Raw genomic sequence first — 21,511 nt, forward strand, 5'->3', positions numbered from 1 at the left:
ATGAAGCAGAAGAACTGAACAGTGACCTCAAAGACAGGGCAGTGGAACTCACGCAAACAGAACAGCAAAAAGAAAAGAAGAATTTGACACCAGGCAGAGGTAGCATTTGCATTATAGGGATTGTAGAAGGAGGAGAGAGAAAAAGAGGCATAAAATAATAAAGAAATAATGGCTGGAAAATTCCCTAACCTGGGGAAGGAAACAGACATCCATGTCCACAGATAGTTCCAAATAAGATGAACCCAAAGAGATCCACACAGAGACACATAACTAAAATGTCAAAAGTTAAAGAGGAAATCTTATATGCAATAAGAGAAAAACAACTTGTTTCATACAAGGGAACCCCCATGAGGCTGTTAGCTGATTTTTTACCAGAAAAATCAGAAGGGTGTAGCATGATATATTCAGGTACTGAAAGGAAAAAAAACTTCAACCAAGAATACTCTACTTGGCAAGATTATCATTTGGAATTGAAGGAGCACTTAACCTGAATAAGAGTGCAGGCATGGGTATCCTTGACTTGTTCCTGACCATAGAGGAAAAGCTCTCAACTTTTCATTGTTGAGTTGATGCTAGCTGTGGGCCTGTCACATATGGCCTTTATTATGTTGAGAAATGTTCCCTGTATACACACTTCATTGAGTGTTTTTATCATGAACAGATATTGAATTTTGTAAGTGCTTTTTCTGTGTCTATGGAGATGATCATGATTTTTATTTTTATCCTTCATTTTGTTAATTTGGTGTATGATGTTAATTCATTTGTAGATGCTGAACCATTCTTGCATCCCTGGAATAAATCCTTCTTGATCATGATATATGATCCTTTTAATGTATTGTTGAATTTGGTTTGCTAATATTTTGTTGAGGATTTTTGCATCTATGTTCATCAGGAATATTGCTTACAATTTCCTTCCTTTCTTCCTACCTTCCTTCCTTCCCTTCTCTTCTTCTTCTTCTTCCTCTCCCTCTTCCTCTTCTTCTTCCTCTTCCTTTTCTTCTTCTTCCTCTTCTTTCTTCTTTCTTCTTCTTCTTATTTCCTCTTCTTTCTTCTTCTTTGTGTCCTTGTCAGTTTTGCTATCAGGGTAATGCTGGCATAGTAAATGAATTTGGAAATATTCCCTCCTCTTCAGTTTTCTTGAAGTATCTGAAAAGGATAGGTATTTAAATATTATTTGAATGTTTGGTAGAATTTGCTTGTGAAGTCATCTGGTCCTGGACTTTTGTTTGTTAGAAGTTTTTTAATTACTGATTTAATCTCCTTACTAGTAATCTTTCTGTTCGGATTTTCTAGTTCTTCATGATTCAGTCTTGGAAGATTGTGTATTTTAAGGAATTTATCCATCTCTTCCAGTTTCCTCAATTTTTTGTCATATAATTGTCCATAGTAGTCTCTTATGAACCTTTGTATTTCTGTAGTATCAGTAGTAACATCTCTTTCATTTCTGATTTTATTTATTTGAGCCCTCTCGCCTTTTTAGTTGGTATGTCTAGCTAAAGGTTTGCCAATTTTGCCTGGCAACTATAGGCAATAATATTTTATTGCATATTTGAAAGTTGCCAAGAGAGTAATTCTTTAAAGTTCTCATTACAGAAAAAAAAATTGTAATTTTGTATGGTGACGGATAGTAACTAGACTTATTGTGGTGATCATTTTGCAGTGTATACAAATATCAAACTCTTATGTTTACAACTGAAACTAATGTTATATGCCAATTTTATCTTCATTAAAAAAGAAAAATACCTGGCACGTTGTAAGTACTCAGTAAATACTTGCTGTTATTATTTCTTAGTATCTTTTACTGTATGGTCACATCATATGGCCAAAACCTCTGAAGATTTGCCTTAAAAAACTTAACTCTTCAATTAGCCTTTTTTTCTTTTCTTTCAAGATTTTTTTCATATAATAAAAATAACTTTTTCATCTCACTAAATTGACAGACAGCAGATACAAATGGCTAGATATAGAAGCAATCACAGACATGAATATACCTGGGTTAGTGTGTATACACGTATTTCTTATCACTTCAGCTGAGAGATACATAGTAGCTACAGGCACACCCAGCACCCAGATCTTGACTTCTAAATACCATTCTACAACAAAAGAACCAAAGTTCTTTGGAGAAAGGTCTGATTCTAGGGCTGAAACAAGGACATTCAAGATGAGTCTGGAGCATCTTGTAGTGATAGAAAGTATGGAAATACTAAAACAAAACAAAACAAAAGAACGGAGGCATGCAAAGGAATATAGGAAGCAACCTGATGGAATTCACAATGACCAAAGCTGGAACAATATGAGCAACAAAATAAATGTTTTGGGTTCATATTCACAGTATAAAACAAATATATATGAATGCATACTAATATAAATAAATGGTTAAATAAATACATATATAGGGATTCCCAAATAATTTATGTAGATACTTCCCCTCCAGGAGGTATGGCTTAATCTCCCCAGTCCCTGGACTATGGGCTACATTTAGTGACTTGGCTTCCAATGAACAGAATATGATGAGAAAGAAGAAAAGACCTTTATAAGCAGAGAAACCTGGCAAACACAGCCTTAAACCAAGTGATCAAAGTTAATTTCACCAGTGACAAATCATGTTGATAGCATGTGTGATGAGAAGGGCATTTCACCTCTATGGTATCTTGTTCTAAAACCTATAATCCCAGTGTACAGACAGCAGACAATATCAGACAGACCCCAGCAGAGAGACATTATACCAAATACCTAAGCAGTGCTCCTTAAAACTGTCAAGATAATGAGCAATGAGGAAGGATTGCAGAACCATCACAGATCAGAGAAGACCAAGGAGATAATGGTGACAAAATGCAGTGTGGCATCCTGGAAGGGACCTTGGAACAGAAAAAGGACATTAGTAGAAAAACTAGTGAAATCCAAATAAAATATGGAGTTTAATAGTAATGAACCAATGTTGGTTCTTAGTTGTAACAAATGTACTTTGGTAGTTTAAAATGTTAACAATAGGACAAACTGGTTAGGGGTATATGGGAGTTTTCTGTTTATCTTTGCAACTTTTCTGTAAATCTAAAATTATTCCAAATTAAAAAGTTTATTTTAAAAAATCTGACAGATTTCCCTGCTAAGAGCTAATTTCAGATCTTTTTATTTTAAGGATTTGAAAATCTGTAGTGTAAAAAATATATATAGCACCAAGAAAAATATTCAGCAGTTATGTGTTATTTTAAAGGAAATAAAATGTGCATATAAACTATAGAAAGCATAATTTGCATATATATAAGATGGGATACTAGATTGTTTTAAATTACTTGTATTTCCTGCATTCTCTTCTTAGGTTCTTCCACTGGAAAATCAAATGAAAGAATCAAAACGTTTCCCCCAAGCATTGAATATTGGCATGGGAATTGTTACAACCTTGTATGTAACATTAGCTACCTTAGGATATATGTGTTTCCGTGATGAAATCAAAGGCAGCATAACTTTAAATCTTCCCCAGGATGTATGGTAGGTAGATATGAGTTTTGTTAATCCTAGTTTGTATACTTTATAGATATAGCTTACCAATATTTGGTGATAAAGGTGTATTTTTGGATTTGTGGCTTAAACATTTAAAAATTTTATTGTGACTTATTTGTGTAACCTAGAATTTTTTCATAATCTTCAGAGGAGACCGTCTATGATTTTACACATTTGCTTGGGATTCTTTAAAAAGATTAAAAATTGTAGCATATTCCAAATTTGAGTAAAATATAAAAGTAAAATATGGATTCTTTTACTATGGACTCGCTGTAATAAAAAATGTAATACTTATACTTGCTGCCAAAAAACCCAACACTCTGGATTCCTGATAAAATAATAAAACCCATCACTTATGACCCTCACTATTTTACTGATCAGCCTTAATATGGTTTGTACCCTAGATCCTTTCGGAACACAGATAGGACACATTATTAAAAAATAATATGGTGCATCTTAATATTCTCTTAATATTAGAACCATATTCTGCAAAATGAAGCAATACAGAGGGTTTTTTCCTTCTTCCAGAGATTGGTCTCTGGAGATTTTTTAAAAAGTATTGGCAGCAATTACCATGTAGACGTGCTCCCTTATTTATAAAATGGAAAGTGACTCCTTAGTTTTGACAAATACAAAGAATAAATGTTAAATTGCTCATTTAATTGATGTCCCACTGCTCGCTGAGCTGCTTGGATAGAAGTCTGTGAAACCTGAGATGGTTTTAAATATTACGTGTTCTGACTGGCTTCCTATTGGTAGCTTGGGAGTTTGTCTACCTCTCAGTAGTCATCTGAACCCTGGGTTTTTATTGGAGTCGAAAATGCTGTAAGAACAAATGCATATAGGTGATAGAATGTACCAGAATAATTTCCAGGTTGCACAAGGAGCAAACATGTAGTGTGTTCATTTTTTTTAAATTATAATTCTACTTTAGCTATGACACATTTTATAAATGTATTTCATGGTGGAAACATGTCAAATGTTATACCTTCATTTCAGACTAGAGACATGATCACAAACAAGTTATATAACTTTAAGCACTTATTTCATTAACTTATGTTATAGTTATTTTTATAATTTTGTTTCTTCCAAATATGCCTCTTTTTATAATAGTTTAATACAGGCTAGAAGCTTAAACAGCTTAATATAAGAGATGATCAACGCTAAAAACTATGTAGCATAATTCTTTTTTTTCAAATACTATATAATGTCTAGAAAATAGTATTTTCCCCACTTAGAATAATATTTAGAATAAATCTGAAGAATAATTTTATAAATAAAATTGACAAGTACTTTTAATAAGTCAAATATAAAATGTAAGTGGAAATAATCTCAGAATTCTTCCCTACTCTTCTTCACAGAAGTATTTAAAGAGAGAAGGGATCAAAGGGGGAGTATGCATGCATGTCAAGTTAAGATGTTCCTATTCCCAGAGAGTCAAGAGCATGGCGAAGAACAGTGGGAGAGACAAGCAGGGAATGCTTTTGGTGTTCACAACTGAGTCTCGAGGGAGCCCTGCTGCCCCTGCGGTAGCTCTGTGTAATCCTTGCCTTTTTCTGCACCCCCTTCCTGCCTCTCACTTTATCCCTCGTACGGCTTTACACTTAGAACTAGTTGCAAAGTCTTGATTAAAAAGGGACCATCACATCCTTGTCTCTGTTCAAGAAAGCCCAGCTAGTCACCTGCTTTTCATTTAGAGGAAAGGATAGTACATGTATCCTAAGAAACAAAAATCTGGAATAAAACGGAAAGCAAGTCAAGATACATAATTCTCTTTCAGAGAACTTGTGTTGGCTAATTCCTTTTCCTTGTGGAGATAAGCCTTCTGTGGCCTGCTGTCCATTTCTTTATGGTCTCTGCCTCTGGGATGGTTAAAATAACAGCCATGACAGGAATACTGCAGAGGAGATGCTTGTCTTTATATAGCGATAGTCTTCTGTAAAATGAGAAGTTTGGACCGGAATGATCATAGGCTTGTATCTAAAATTTCTTTCTTGATGTACTATGTATGAGTCTCTTCTTCCTTTCCCTCCCTGTGCTTCAGGCAATAGGTCCAGGAAGTCAGAGAACGTGCAGTGTACTGGTTATTGTTGGTATAAAAGCCGATGGCTGTCACAGGAGCCAAGGGGGCTCATAGCTGCTAGTGATGGGAAGCTGTAAAGGGCTTTTGATGCCATGTGACTTACGTTCTCAGAATTCAGAACGGGTAGTGCTACAAGAAAATGCTGAATTAGAAAGCAGCCCCAGGATAAAGCAAGTATGGATTAGAGAAGCTCCAAGTTATTAACTGTTTATTGATTGAGGTATCACCTTTTAAAACTAGTTATGAGTAGTATTATTCAGTGTATCACATTTAGATTTTGAAGCAAAGAATGTGTTTTAAAGATGATAAGTAGGGGCGCCTGGGTGGCTCAGTTGTTATGTGTCTGCATTCAGCTCAGGTCGTGATCCCAGGGTCCTGGGATCGAGCCCCGCATGGGGCTCCCTACTCAGCGGGGAGCCTGCTTCTCCCTCTCCCTCTGCCATTACCCCTGCTTGTGCTCTCTGGCTCTATCTCTCTGTCAAATAAATAAATAAAATCTTAAAAAAAAAAAAAAACTTTGGCAGTGAATTTTAAAATACTTTTTACTGTGCTTTAAGTGTTATTTAAAATTTGTTTATGGTCTCCTATATCTTCAAAACAAATTCTTACAACTTTAAGAAAGTTTTTTAGCCTTTGGAGAGAGAGTTTACAGGGTAGATTCTTCTTTCAACTCTTCATTTCTACAACTGAGTACATAGATGCTTGCTTAAAACCAAAATGAGAACAAAGGTTGGTAATATCTATAGAAAAGTTGATTAGAGAAAAATAGAGTGATTGAAAATATAGATGTCAAACATAGAAACTAATAGATTCTTAGAAAAGAAGTCAAAATAGAAAAATTGATTTCAAAAGACTGCAGTGCTTTTCTTAAACATCTTTATTACACTTTTTTGGTTGATAAATAGCATGTATATTAGCTTTTAAAAGACTCATACCATTTTATTTCCCATTTGTACTCTGTGTACCTAATTAATCTTATTGACTTGCATTAATAATAACCGTATTCTTAGCCTGTATAACTTGTTTTAAATCAATAGAAAAGTAATTATACCTATGTGCATAATGATGTATTTTTAAATATATTGTTAACCATATTTAAAAACATGTAAGTTAAAAGATAATTTGAACAAAAGGAATGTTCTAATAAACTGATAAGAATATTCATTTAATTGTCTACAATTACATATCAGAGTATATGGAGCAGGAGTGTTTCAGTTATTCTGTGCATTGCAGTAACTTGACCATTTATATTTAAACTTTAAGTCTCAAGCTGAGAAATATATCCTGAAATCGTTTTAAAATTAAGATTTTATTGTTGCTAGCCCTAAGGAGTTCCTTTGTGCTTTAATTATGTTTGTAGTATTTTCGAATCTACTTCTACTTGACTTTTCTCCTTTCTCTTACTCACTCCTATGATGCATATATTATGGGAGGAGACTTCTGGAATTCCTTCCCACGTGGCTGCAGTTTAGGGAACTGTTTATAATCTTTGCTACTTTAAACCTTGGGACATCAGAAATAAGCTTAAAGTCTAATTAATGTTGAGGCCTTTCTTTACCGAAAGTGGAATATTTCGTATCTCTTTAAAAGGATTTCATTTTTTCCTAAGAAAGAAACACTCTTCCCTTGCATAGGCTTTGCAGGTGGGAAAGCAGGACTCTTAAGGGAAGACTGGGACTATCAAGGATGATTCTGCCTAAAGAGGACATGTGTGTTAACCACTACCCCTAATGCTGCGGCACATTTGATCCACGGTCTCCTCTCCAGTTGTTTTCTTAAAGGATATAAGAGCAGTTGGGTTTTTTATTTTAACTATTGTAAAATATTCAAGATTTCAAAAAACACAACATAATTTTATTATCTGTAACCCAAGAGTGTAGGCTCTATAATGTTCTGAGTCCTATGATTCTACATTTTCTCTCTGTGCCGTTATCAACATTTGAAAAGTGTTCTTTTGCCAGACAACCGAAGTCTCTATCCAGACATGCATACTGATTTTGACAAGAGGCTATCTACAATGTAGAAATCTAAAGATACTTATAAAACTGAACATTCAAAACAAATTCTTACGCACTGGGCATCAACCCAACCTAACAAACCTAATTTCCCTATTAATATAACTTTAACATAGGTGGAATTCCTATAGAATCTGGAGAACTTTTTAAGTTGAAACCAGTTAAAATGTCCTCTTTTTGGACCTAAGAATGATGACATTTCTGCAACGAATGACACACATACCAAGATTCTTAAGCAAGGAGAACTGTAACTCAGAGTTCAATGTGAAGTTTTCTTCTATATATAGATCAATAAGTTATCAAAGACATAACAGTATGCTCAGTTTTTAAGAGAATTGAGAAAACATTAACTCTTCATGGAACACAGTGTAGCCTAAAATGAAATCTTTCCAGCAAACCTTAGCATTGCCACATTCAAGCTCTGTAGGCTTGTCAAAATGAACTGTCACCAGTCATCTAGAAATTTAGTAGAGATCAGTTGGCTTTTTTTTTAAATAAACATTTAATTAGTAAGATATTGGCCTAAGTTTGTGTTGGATTTCTTACCTATCTTAACATTAAAGATAAAAGAAGAAAGCCAGATTCATGTTAAGACAACAGTGTAGATGAACCTGGAAGGCATTATGTTAAGTGAAATAAGCCAGGCAGAGAAAGAAAGACAAATACTGTGTGGTATTACTCATAGGTGGAATCTAAAAATGTATATATAGGGGCGCCTGGGTGGCTCAGTCGATGAAGTGGCTGGCTCTTGATTTCAGCTCAGGTCATGATCTCAGAGCCCTGGAATGGAGCCCCCCCCAATCAGGATCTGCACTCAGCAGGGAGTCTGCTTGAGGATTCTCTCCCTCTCTCAGCCCCTCCCCCTGCTCACTCACACTTGCTCTGTCTCTCTAAAATAAATAAAATTTTTAAAAAACTAACTAATTAAAAAATATATGTATATCAAGCTCACATAAACAGAGTAGACTTAACAGTTGCCAGGGGGCTGGTGGAGGGGGAAAAAGAGAGTTTGATAGAAGAGTACAAACTTTAGTTGTAAGGTGAAGAAATGCTAAGGATCTAATGTATAATGTGGTGACCATAGTTGGTAACAGTGTAGTGTATAAGTGAAATTTGCTGAGTAGAACTAAAGTGTTCTCACCACAAAGACCAAAAAAAAAAAAAAAAAGCAAATATGCAAGGTGATGGAGGTGTTAATGAACTCGATGGTGGGAATCCTTTTACAGTGTATACTGACATCAAGTCATGTTGTACACTTTACCTACAGTGTCGTCCGTTATACCTCAGTAAATCTGGGGAAAAAAAGAATGACTGAATTTTAAAATATTCTTTTAACAGGTTGTATCAATCAGTGAAAATTCTATATTCCTTTGGCATCTTTGTGACATATTCAATTCAGTTCTATGTTCCGGCAGAGATCATCATCCCTGTGATCACATCCAAATTTCATGCTAAATGGAAACAAATCTGTGAATTTGCGATAAGGTCCTTCTTGGTTGCTATTACGTGTAAGTATTACTACACATTTATATCATCATAAGTTTTTCTTGTTGAATTTCGTATAATGAAGCTACTTAAAGTATATTTTTTAATATTTTAAAAACAATTTTGTTTACATAGCTGAGATACTTTTTGGATTAAAATTCTGTTATTCTACTACTGTATAAGAAAAACATAAACCAGAGCCTATTATACTTAAAAGAACTAATCAAATTATTATTTTGAAAACTACATCAGTAGTGATTAAAACATATTTAAATAAGGTGCGTCAGGGACCCCTTATATTGTTGATAATACATTTTAGTTCAGTTTTAGTTTTCCTTGGGTTTTTTTTATTTCTGCTAACTTTTGTATATTTAACAGTTTAACTCTCCATGACTACCTATAGAAATGGGTTTGGTTTTGTTTTGGTCTTTAATAATTTCAGTGACTAATCTTGCTTATTATTTGAAGGAATGTGTGTCATCTTGTCTTAAGGTTTCACATTATAAAATGCCTCCACCAGGGAGCACTAATTATGGAGACCTGTGGAGAAGAAGCTTGGTTTTGGTACAGTGGAAATAGTGTGAGTTTTGGGGTCACACTGATCTGACGGTTCAAACCTACCACTCACCTGCTGGTGTCTTTAGACAAGTTCCATGCCATCTGTAAGCCCCTCTTTTTTCAAATGAGAAATGAAGAAAGACTTCCTTCATGGCATTTCTGTAGGGTTTAAGAATATTAACAAAGTAGCCAGAAGTTATAATTGTCACCATTATTGTTGTAACTACAAATATAAGATGACCATGATACTGAACCAGTGATTGTCTAGAATGGTACCAGGGACCATTGGAAATGGGTCAGCTTTCTGTGGAAGATACGAGTAACCATCTTGGCCCAGTCAAGGTGAGAGAATGAGAGAGCTAGAAATTAGGGGCAACTATAAATTTCAGTGAGCAGCTTGGGGTGGAGCTTAGCCTAGATCTAAAGAAAAAGCAAAGCTGGGAAAAGTAAAAACTTTTTTCCGAATTAATCATTTAAATGAATTATAGCAACAATAAGGTAAATCATATTGAGGAGTGAAGTCAAGGAGCCCAAACTCTGATGACAAAGAAAACATTCAGTAGGAAAAAGTTGTTTTGAGACATTTTAAAATATTTCTTACACATTGGTTTTATTGATATTTTAACAACTGTACTAAATAAAAAGGCTGATTTCAGTACAAATCCTTTTGTCATAGATGTAAGACTTCTGTTCTGAAAGCATATCTCCTTTTAAAATTAGTAACTAAAGTTCACTTGAAGGAGCTTGAAGAAAATGTTAATGGGATTTAATAACTTGTGATAGCTCAAGTAACTTCACCTACTTCTTCACACTGGCCACCATGTTATGTCAAAGCGATCTGTCTGTACATCCACTACCATGAGTCTATTCCCAGAAGCCAGGGGCTCTCCTCAGGAGCTGAGTTCATGACACAGAGAATGGCCAGTGTTTCTTTGCTGCTTCTCTCTTTTTAGTTAAAAATAGTTAAAGCTACTCAATGGTAACCGAGGATTACAGTTACGGCATGCTTTGGACAAAGAGAACACAGACCAGGTAGTATTCCCTTCTACTTTACTGCGACACATCATCGGACACTGAGCTTCACTGGAGTCTTTGGCACATGCTTCCAAATTAAAGTAAAAGCCAGCTGATATGCATGACAGGACTGTTTTTTATCTGTTCTTTAAAGCACTTGACAAGCTTTGGGGGCAGGATCCTTATGGATGGGTGTGTGGACAGCTGATGGGACCCTGCAATGTCCACAGAGCAGGCTGTGTGACACTAGCAGTGAGAGTGGAAGCTCAGCTGGGTGTGCTTTGGAAAATTGAGTATCTTTCAGTGTCCCATAATCCTTTCCAAGTTTGTAGTATTGATGTTCAGAGTAGTGAGCTTATCAGCTTGGATTGTGTTGGTTACGCCCAAGTCTCTATTTAGCATTTAAATCACCATTTCAAAGCATCTTCTTAGCGGAACTCAAAAGCTTGGACGGATGGGTCAGACTCTTTTCTACCTGTTTTCTCTCTGCATTTACTTGCTATAGAGGCATCTCACAGGTGAGGGAGGGGTGGGTAGAAGCTGGCCGACAGCCACCATCAGCTACAATAAGTACCTTTCATCTTACAAGCAAACCTGTAGAAAGAACTGTGAAACTTGGAATTATAACCAACACTGAGACCAGTGTTTATTTATCTTTATTTTTAAATTTTATTTATTTATTTAACAGAGAGAGACACAGCAAGAGAGGGAACACCAGCAGGGGGAGTGGGAGAGGGAGAAGTAGACTTCCCACTGATCAGGGAGCCTGATGTGGGGCTCGATCCCAGGACCCTGGGATTGTGACCTGAGCCGAAGGCAGACGCTTAACCGACCAAGCCACCCAGGCGCCCCAGAGACCAGTGTTTAATTTCATGTTTGAATTGAATCTGTAAAATATGTTAAGTACTATTTATTTCTATTGTCCAATTCGTTGATCTTTCTCCTATTTCTAATTTGAAAATTTTTTGGCCTTAGGAGTTTGCTCTATAGTTTTAGGAGATATGACTGCAAAGTACCAAAAAATATAAATCTTAGTAGTTTGTGGAATACTAGAGAAGATACACTAAAATCCTTCATTTCAGTTAGTTGCCGTTGCAGGTGAGGAAAGCTGTATCTTCCTCATATTCTGGTCAGGCAGTACATGGGGAGTACCATTAATTATTGTGTAATGAAAATGTATGTGTTGGAGTGTTCCTCACAGTTTTGTTGTTGATGTTATAATATCCAGTATTTTGTTTTTTTCTCTATATTTTCTTCTCTGTGTTTTCACCCTGCAGATGCAAAGAATGGACTTAAAATGGGATTTTTTTTTTTTTTATGAGAGGAAACTTTGTGCCTTAAGGATACATTCTTTTTCTCTATAATATAGTTTTGGAAAATACTGAATAAACTTAATTAGTATTTAATAGATCTATTCATAACACCTGTCTGTAAATGACATAGGGCCGCCTATTTACAGTAATCCTATAGTAAATATTTATAATGAATAAATTCTCCGTATCCCAGACTATCCTTTGACTTCCTGTTTTTGGAGTTTTTATATATCAGATTTGCCTAAATATATATATTTCTCTTCCTTATCGACTAATAGCATTACCAAATAACACTTCAAGCCATTTTTTAACTAGCAAATATCTATTGATTATATAAAGTTTAAGGGATGACTTCAGCTAATTGATAAATTTCATGATTTAAAAGTGTTTGATAAGGGGCACCTGGGTGGCTCAGTCAGTTAAGCGTCTGCCTTCAGCTCAGGTCATGATCCCAGGGTCCTGGGATCGAGTCCCGCATCGGGCTCCCTGCTCAGTGGGGCACGTGCTGCTCCCCCTGCTTGTGCTCTCTCTCTCTCACTCAAATAAAATCTTTGAAAAAATAAAAAATAAAAAAATGAAAGTGTTTGATAAATGGAATTCTGGTCTGAATGAACAAATTCTAAAAAACCTATGGTGTTCCTCCACATGGTTTTCCAACCATATTTCACTTGATTTTTACTAATAACAGCTGGATTATTGAAAAACATGAATGAGGAGAAATGAATTCCTAAATGAAAGGCTCTTCAGATGGCAATGTTCTAGTCCTGCTTGTCGGGTCTTCCTTTTATACTGCCATGTAGTATAAGTAGGTAGAAGTGTGTCCCCCATGAAATGGATGTTGTCAATGAAATTTGAAAGGTCCTAATTTTGTTTGGGAGTTACGATTATAGTTCCCTGGAGAAAAATGTTAAAAGAATGTAGCAAGCATCTATTCAACAGAGAACCCACTTTATCAAGCATTTCTAGTTTAGAGCTGCAACATCTTCAAAGTCATGTATCTTATTTAGGAATGTTTACACACTTCAGTCCTCTAGGTGTGAGGCTAGGTTTATGATTTCAAAATAACTTTTAGGGTTTTAGCTTTCAAAAGAAATTAAATAGGAAATAAATACTTCCAAGAAACCTAGTCGTTCCAAATTAATACCACATCCTCGTGAAAAACACTGAGAGCCCCAAGCTGCAAACGGAAGAGTTAATTACAGAGCCCAAGTTAAATTATATATACACCAAGAAAGTTCAGCAAGAGACCAGGATGCTAGAAATGAGAAAAGCAAAAGTATGTAAACTGAGAAATAAAAAGAGAGGATGGGGCACCTGGGTGGTTCAGTCGGTTTAGCACCCAACTCTTGATTTTGGCTCAGGTCATGATTGTGAGGTCGAGCCCCGCATTGAACTCCATGCTCAGTGGGTAGCCTGCTTGAGTTTCTCTCCCTCTGCCCCTCCCCCTGCTCGCTCTCTCTCTCAAAGTAAATACATAGAAAAGAGGGATAAAAAAGATTAGAGGGAAGATGGTAGCTTTAGGAGACAAGTTAGGGAGCGCCAACACCCGCGTCAGTGGAGCCCCCAAAGCCGGAACTGCGGTGATGAAATCCTCCTTGGTAGCAGGGTGACATAGCTGTGAGTCCACTGTGAGCGGGCTCCGGGGTTATTTCTGGGGGCCGGTGCAGACCCTCAGCAAGTCCATCAGTGGGCCGTTTTAGGACGTTTGAGGAAGGAATGGGAGTCTGGGTTTTTACAGGTGCTCTGTTGGTGTCCTTGGCAAGAGAAGGGTAAGTAGGACCAAGAAGGTGCCAGATCAGAGCTTTTTGGAAAGCCTGCCGGCAGTTTGGACGAAAATCGGGTCAAAAGCAGTGGTACGTTATTGTTGTTATTTTTTTTAACTTTTCGTTTTGAAATAATTCAGAAAAGTTATAAAGGCAAGTAGAGTTGCCATACCCACTATCTACATTTAGTACTCCTTTAAGTACTAAGTATGTAAGTAAGGTGACGATGGCTTCTCATCTCCTAGGTGCCGGAGCGATTCTGATCCCGCGGCTGGATGCTGTGATTTCCTTGGTCGGGGCTGTGAGCAGCAGCACCCTGGCCTTGGTCCTGCCACCTTTCGTTGAGATTCTTACATTCTCTAAGGAACACTACAGCCTGTGGATGGTCCTGAAAAATACTTCCATAGCATTCACTGGCATTGTGGGATTCTTCTTAGGTACATATGTAACTGTGGAAGAAATTATTTATCCTACTCCCAAAGTTGGCGTGCCACAAAACCGTCCTCTAAATTTGAATTCAACCTGCTTTCCATCTGGTTTGAAATAGTGGAAACAGAATTATGAGTCTTCTCCTTTTGTCTCGATTCTGAAAATGATGAAAATAAGAACTAGTAGAACATATTGCCATGTGCTTAAAAATAGAACCAAATTCTCTTTTCTTTTGGCACAGTAATGGTATTTTAGTAGTAGACTGTAATTCTTTACCCATAGTGGTAAACTATGACAGATTATTGGTTTTAACTATTAGCAATAATTTCAAAAAATTTAGTTTTGAAAATTTTTTAAATCAAAATTAACAAAATGTAGAAAAATTAAAGAATAAAAAGACTTCCACTATTCTTCAATCAATCAGAAATACTCTAATGAAGATTCTCTTTTATACCCATGCTCCTCTTTCCCCACCCAGTTGAGGGGAGAACAGGGTTCTAACAATAAGAGAATCAAAGAAGGACATAGTTAACAAAAATCTTCCCACTATCTCGGTGAATATCAAAGTGTACTTTGTGTATAATGTAAAAATGTCCTAAATTGTGTTTTTACTAGAGAGCCAAATACTTACAATTCATCCCTGGAAGGATAGAAGACTCATTAACCCTAATGTTAACATCAGAAATCCCTACAACCAGAATTATTCTACACTATTTTATGATGGTAGTTGATCTGCACAATGAAAACTCTGAGTCACTGTGTGGGATCCTGACTTAGTGTCTCAGTCAAATTTGAAAGAGACTTTAAGGTTTATCCAACACAATTCCCTTATTTCTTACCTAAGGAAATTCATGCACAGAAAGGTTAAGTAACTTGGTCAAGACCACTCAGCTTTGAGATCAAGCAAGAGAACCTGATCTTTTGACCCCCCCAGTCGAAAATCCAGTCAGGATTTTTTATTTTTTACATCACATCCAGGAAAAGGAATAAATTATGTCCAGTTAGTCTTTAGTGTTGCATCTATTTAATTATATTTTAACACTTGGAAAGCCAGTGATCTTTGAATAGTATATGTGACCCAACCATAAAAATCAGAGAACTCTGAAAAGCATGTATTATAGCCATATAAATAAACCCCAACAAGAGAAAGAAGTTTTTTGTTTTGTTTTGTTTTAAAAAATAGAAATCACATGCCGGTTTAACTGCTGGCTAGTAGAAGGTACCCAGCCACTCTGTTTGTGGCTCAAACTCTCCTTATTAGTTCTTCCCTTTTTGGGTTTTGTAGGCACCATCTTTCTCAATGGCAGAAAATAGGTATCTGACAAAATACAGGATATGTGTATTCCTTCCAGCCCTGTGGCTTTTTCATTATAGCCTTTTACTGATCTAAATGGGCAGAATAAAAAAAAAAAATAAAGAAATTTGTGCTGAGGAAAAATCAAGGCAATAATAGACTACTAAATCTTGAGACACTCCAGGTTTCTTCCAGAGAAATACCTTTTATTACTCCATATTTGTCAAGCCCAGTTATTAACCAAAACAATCTCAGTTGACATAAAAATGAAAAATTTTACATTTAAAACATTAAGAATCTTGACTTTTTAAAAAATCCATACTTTAAAACATGTTGAACTTTTTAATCAGGCTGATGGTACTCTAATTTGTAATACTGTAAGATATCATCAAGATCACTGTAGTGTGTGTATTCTGTATTTTTATATATAAATGTTAACTTAGTTCAACTATTTTTTGCTTTGCATTATTAATGAGTCATCAAATACAATTCTAACAAAGTATCAGAAGCTTTATTTTTGTACAAATTCATAAGAATCAAACTTTTTTTAAACATTTACATTAGATATCACCAATAATTGTTTGTGATACTTTTATATCAAATCTGTTCTGTTGAGCTTTTAGTCATACTGAGAGAATGTGGGCAAAGTCATAGGAAAAGTAATCGTCATTGAAACTTGTTGTATAATTGTGTTTCTAAGAATAAATTAAGTTGTTTTTTAAAAATGTGTAACGTGGTGTAAAATGACTTGAAAACCGTTATTTAATAGAAAGCACTATTATTTTGTCTCTTCAGATATTTCTAGTCTATGCATGAAATTTTATTTTTATACTTTGACCTGTTTATTTTCCTTATTAATTCATCAAATCAAATATCATAGCAATAAATAAATTTTAGATTTCGCACGAACAAAATGTTGAGCGCATTATCAGCCAGGCTTCCTTATGCAGCGAGTGCTGAATCAACAGCCAGTACTTAGTCCACTAAATCACCGATACTTTAAATACAAGAGAAAAGTTGAAATGGCAAAAGAAGGGGCTAAAAAGGGAGAGACTAGTCTTAATCCTTAACAAGGAACTGTTTAGATGTGAAGCATAAATGCACCCTTACTTAAGGATTTTTGATGATGTATTTTATTTGCAAAAAAAATCTGGCAATATTTTTTCCTCTGAAAATTTAGTTTTAATGAGTCCCACACCTTTTCTAAAGATTCTTAGAGAAGCTATTTTGATGAGACCAGCTGTTGCTTTCATTTTGGGGCCTGGACAGATGAGAGCGATTGCACTTGTCAAATTGTATATCTGGTATCTTGGTCCATTACGTTATGGCTCAGACGACTGCAGCGTTTCATCTGCCACAATAAAGAACCCCCTTCTCTGAAAGCTAATCAGGTGCCTAGAGCCTTTTCTAACGCTGAGATGGGGGAGAAAGGAAAGCTTCACTTACCTCTGCTGACCTCTGTTCCAAGTCAGTTATCATTAGTCCCTTAACTTCAAAAGGGTGTCGCCAGTTTCAGAGTCAACTTGTCAAAACACTGGTTTTCAGATATATATATATTTTTTATCAGAGGATCTTCTTTTCCCCACATGGTCAGATTTCTCCACAATTAAATAAGAACTAGGGTTTTTCCTTGGTTAAAGACCAATCTGTATGATGTTATCAAATAAGAAAGTATACTGGAGCAGCAAATGCCACATTATGTTTTAATTCTGTCCTTGCTGAATTCCCCTTTCTTAAAACCGGTTCTGCCTCTCATCTAGGCAATGCACTTAACGTTTTTATAAGCATTTTATGCTTCCTAACAGGGCCTAATTTAATTCAGTATTTTCCGAATAGTTGCAGGAAAACTGCCTAACTGCAAGGCACTATAAAAATGTTAATGGAACTATGAATTAAAGTGCCACATTAGTGCCATTTCCAGCTGTGGCAAAGCACAGTTGTTAGCGGAGCTTACCTGTGGCTTTCTTCACTGTAGATGTCAGCCCGTACAGCATCTCAGTAGTACATTTGTTTACGTTAGGTTTCGACCTCAGTTCTCCTTTCTTTGTTAAAAAAGAAGACACAGAACAGAGGTAATGGAAATCATAAATAAAAATTTGAAAAGAATACCAGTGGCCCAATGAATATTTTCTGTTGAGGAATAAGATTTGGCAAAAATACAGACCACTGATCGTGTAAAATGAGTTTTTTTTTTTTTTTCCTAAATGAGTCTGTTTGGTTCGTTTTGGCTGAACTAGCTTCTCCCTTCATAAGAAAATTTGAGAACTTTGATCTAAAAGGTGTAACAAGATACTTCCTAACATTAAATGGCTGACTGTAATAGTTAAGACTTTGTTATGAATAATCTTATTTATGCCCCAAGTGCTTACTCAGCTAAACGCCTTAATGAAAGTGGTTTTCACCTAGGAGCTAAGAAAACATACTTAAGAAATGACTGGAAAGGCTATTTATTACCCTGTGATAAATGAAATGACAACTTACTCTCTTAAAATGTCATATTAAAATTAGCTCGTTCTTATGCACGTACACACACAGACACACACACACCCATAATCCATGTGAATTAGATACTAATGTTAACATACCATTTAAATTGGGACCAGAAAGAGGATGTGTTGAAAGATCACTCCAAAAATTATTCCATTACAGTTTTCTTGATAAACAGGAAAGTAAATGCTTATACCATGAATAAATTAAGCTGTGGATTTTTGTGTTTTTCAAAATGATTTTTTGTTAGTTTGAAATATCATTGCACTTGAGTCAATTCTTTTTCTTTTAACTTATTTTTCTTTACAACATGAAAAAAACTGTCTTAAAGTACTGTAACTCTTCTGAATTCTCAATAAAATATAATTATTTTGCTTGCAAATGCCTTTTTAAATGAATTTGTCTTCTGTAAGGTTAAATGATACTGACAAATGTCATGAGCTGAAAATGGCACTAGTATAGCCCAGTCATACCATTTTAATGAGTCTTTGTGATTAATTCTTTGTCATGTGACCTTCAGCCTTGGAAGCTGATATTATGTGCCTCTAAGATTTAAGAGCAGTTGATTAAAAATGAAGGGACAGGGCGCCTGGGTGGCTCAGGTGGTTGAGCGTCTGCCTTCGGCTCAGGTCAGGATCCCAGAGTCCTGGGATCAGGTCCCGCATCGGGCTCCCTGCTCCTTGGGAGCCTGCTTCTCCCTCTGCCTCTCTCTCTCTCTCTCTCTCATGAATAAATAAATTAAAAAAAAAAAAATGAAGGGACATACTCAAAACCATGACCTGACCTTCCCACAGAGTAAATGCAGAATGAGCAGTCTGTAGATGCTACGTCTGTGATTTAATTTACCACTCTCTGTAGGTGAAGAGTATGTATCAGTTATACTCTCATACATTTTGCTTGCATTATGCCAACTCCCCAAATCAAAGATCATAAACATATTTATACCTTTACATCAATAATCCTGCTCTTGTGAACCTAACCTAAGGACATGCTATAGTTCATCAAAAGAGAAACACTCTGTGCCTAAAGGTGCATCAACAACATTTTAGTAGTGAAAAATTGGAAACAAATGTTCAACAATAAGGAAATCATAAATTGTGACATATTAACCTACAATACAATGAAGATTGTGTTACATTGTCATTACACTGAAGGTTAATAATTTGGGAAAGAATAAATATGTAAAATTAATTTTTAATTGCAGCTCTGTAAAAATAATGCTTTTGAACAGATGTAAAGTACACAGAAAGTGGAACCATAGTGTTAGGAAAAAGATGGGTTTGGGGCAACCTGGGTAGCTCAGTCAGTTGAGCATCTGACTCTTGGTTTCGGCTCAGGTCATGATCTCATGGGTGGTGAGAGTGAGCCCTGTGTCAGGCTCCATGCATGTGCTCTTTCTCTCAAACAAATAAATCTTTTTTAAAAAAAAATGGGTTTTACGATTTTTAAATGAATAGTAAAGGGAGGACTGTGAGAGAAATAAAGGGGAATAAAGTTATAAAGCTTTAGTAGGAGTACATGCTCTTAGCAAACAACAGAAGAAATGGAAAGACAAAAACAATAAACCAACAGAGTAGGGATAGAACTAGGTACAGAGAGAGAAATGCAATAAAAAGACACACAGAATACTTGCTGAAGGAAAACAAATACAGCCACTTTGTAAAATTAATTTTAGTTTTTTTAATGCAAAAGAGCGGTGGTTCTAACATATGCACATGGTCTCAAAATTTTGCACATAGATTGGTGGGGTTCACATGTTAAAGAACTGGCTTGATTTGAAGTTTCCTTTTAAGGTAGATTTGTTTGAAGGCTTAAAATGGTGAGAGGGAATCAGGTCTTTTGGTCTTCAAAGTTCTCTGGTGCCAGGGAGCACAGGACCACTTGGTCGCAGATGATAGAATGCTTCTCAAACTAAAGCTAAAACATGAATCTTGCCAAGGAATTAGGGAGTAATTTCACTCTCCTCCATCCTGGATCTTGAGCTGGGCTAAAGGATGAGGGTTGGACACAGGAACACCCCCCCACCCTGCCTAACCTGTCCTAAGCAGAGAGGAAAGGAGTGTTGACTGTGGGTCAGGCTAAGCAGGTCTAGAATGGAAGAAGATAGACCAAAAAACTGGGCATTGCGGAAGGAAGACCTTCAGATCAGAGACCCACAGTGTCTTTATGTATCTTTGTAGCTCATGCTCCTCATAGTGCTCCACAAGGGCAAAGAACAAGGCACTAGGAAATCTGATATCATCTCCTGTCTTAAATCTTCTCGCCTTCCCCAATCTCAGCTGTATAAAGTAACCACGCTCCTTCATGTGGTTCACTGGCAGGCCTCACTCCGTTGCCTTCCCTACAAGTTACAGTAACACCAAAGTGCTGGTCGCCCCACAAACATATGGCACACATTCTGTTGTTCACCTGCATGACTTGATCACATCATGTTGAGACAATTTCCTTCTACTCCCTCCCCTCCAATGCATGTTTTCCTGGCCAACCCTTAGCTATTGGTAAGACTCAGCCTGGGTGTCTCTTCTATCAGGAAGCCTTCGCATTCATCCTCTCCCCTATTCCCAGTGAGTTGTGTCTTCTTTCACGCGAGCAGATGACCTTGGGTTTATGGTCACACTTTCCACATGGTTTGGTAATCCAGTTTCTGTGTCTGTCTCTCTGCTACACTGGCAGTCCCGCAAGTATGCTATATGTATTCATTGCTTGGTTTCTTCTCTGTCCACCTTTAGAGAATATAAGCTCCACAGAGGAGGTGATTTTGGCAATTGTCTTCACTCCTGAAAATCCAGTGCCAAGAGGAGGGCTGGACACATAGTAGATGCCTGAAAAATATTTGTTGAATGAATGTATGAATTGAAAAAAATAACAAGGAAAAGCCCGTATTAGAGCCCTGGCACATACTAAACTCTTCAAGCAGAGGAGTAAACTCAGGCTTTTTATACAGACCTCTGCACCCATGCCTATTTGTTTAATGACTGGAGCCAGCCATCTTCCATATGCTAACCCAGCAGGCTGCAATACTGTAAAACAAAGACCACCAAGTCTGAGCGTCTTGTAAAAAAACCTATGAGTCAGTCAAACCTTAAAACCATATTCAGGAGCTCCTGGTAGTACATGTGAAGTCTAATAAAAAGGAAAAAACTGGAAATCTTTTCTCACAAGACTTGATGTATTCATATTTTATACAAACAGATTGTTTTATAGAAAAAAAATCAGAGGTTATACTTTCTATCCATTGTTTAAAAAATTATGTAAGTCCTAGAATGCAAATAGTCCATTTCTGTCTAAAAAGTATAAAAAGAAGTATCTGTCTAAAGTATAACATCTAGTCCTGATGTCTGAGAGTACTTTCCTAAATTTTTGATGCCTAAACGTTCCCTGCTTATAAAAGAGTCATACATTCAGTAGTTTGGGGGGACCCTCTCACAAAGGAGAGCATTCTCTAGCTCTTCTGAGAAGCTACCTATTGTCAAAGTGCGTCACCATATATGCCATAAATGGACCTCAGTAAAAATCAAGAATGGGAATCTATAACTGTCTGGAAAAGTGACTGTCAAGATGATCATTTT

The 21,511-nt window shown here is 36.2% G+C and overlaps 1 protein-coding gene across 2 annotated transcripts in view; it reads left to right on the forward strand.

Moving 5' to 3' along the window:
• The window catches only part of SLC36A4 (solute carrier family 36 member 4), a 51,554-nt gene extending 33,239 nt beyond the window's left edge, over positions 1 to 18,315 (forward strand). For both annotated transcript variants that reach the window (XM_027579364.1, XM_027579365.1), the window contains 3 exons: positions 3,320 to 3,489; positions 8,938 to 9,107; positions 13,978 to 18,315. In XM_027579364.1, the coding sequence (XP_027435165.1) occupies positions 3,320 to 3,489; positions 8,938 to 9,107; positions 13,978 to 14,279 (642 nt within the window). In that variant the 3' untranslated portion in view covers positions 14,280 to 18,315. The remainder of the gene's footprint in view (positions 1 to 3,319; positions 3,490 to 8,937; positions 9,108 to 13,977) is intronic.
• The last annotated feature ends 3,196 nt before the right edge of the window (positions 18,316 to 21,511 follow it).

This window comes from Zalophus californianus, chromosome 11, assembly GCF_009762305.2.
Source record: "Zalophus californianus isolate mZalCal1 chromosome 11, mZalCal1.pri.v2, whole genome shotgun sequence".
NCBI classification, from domain to species: Eukaryota; Metazoa; Chordata; class Mammalia; order Carnivora; family Otariidae; genus Zalophus; species Zalophus californianus.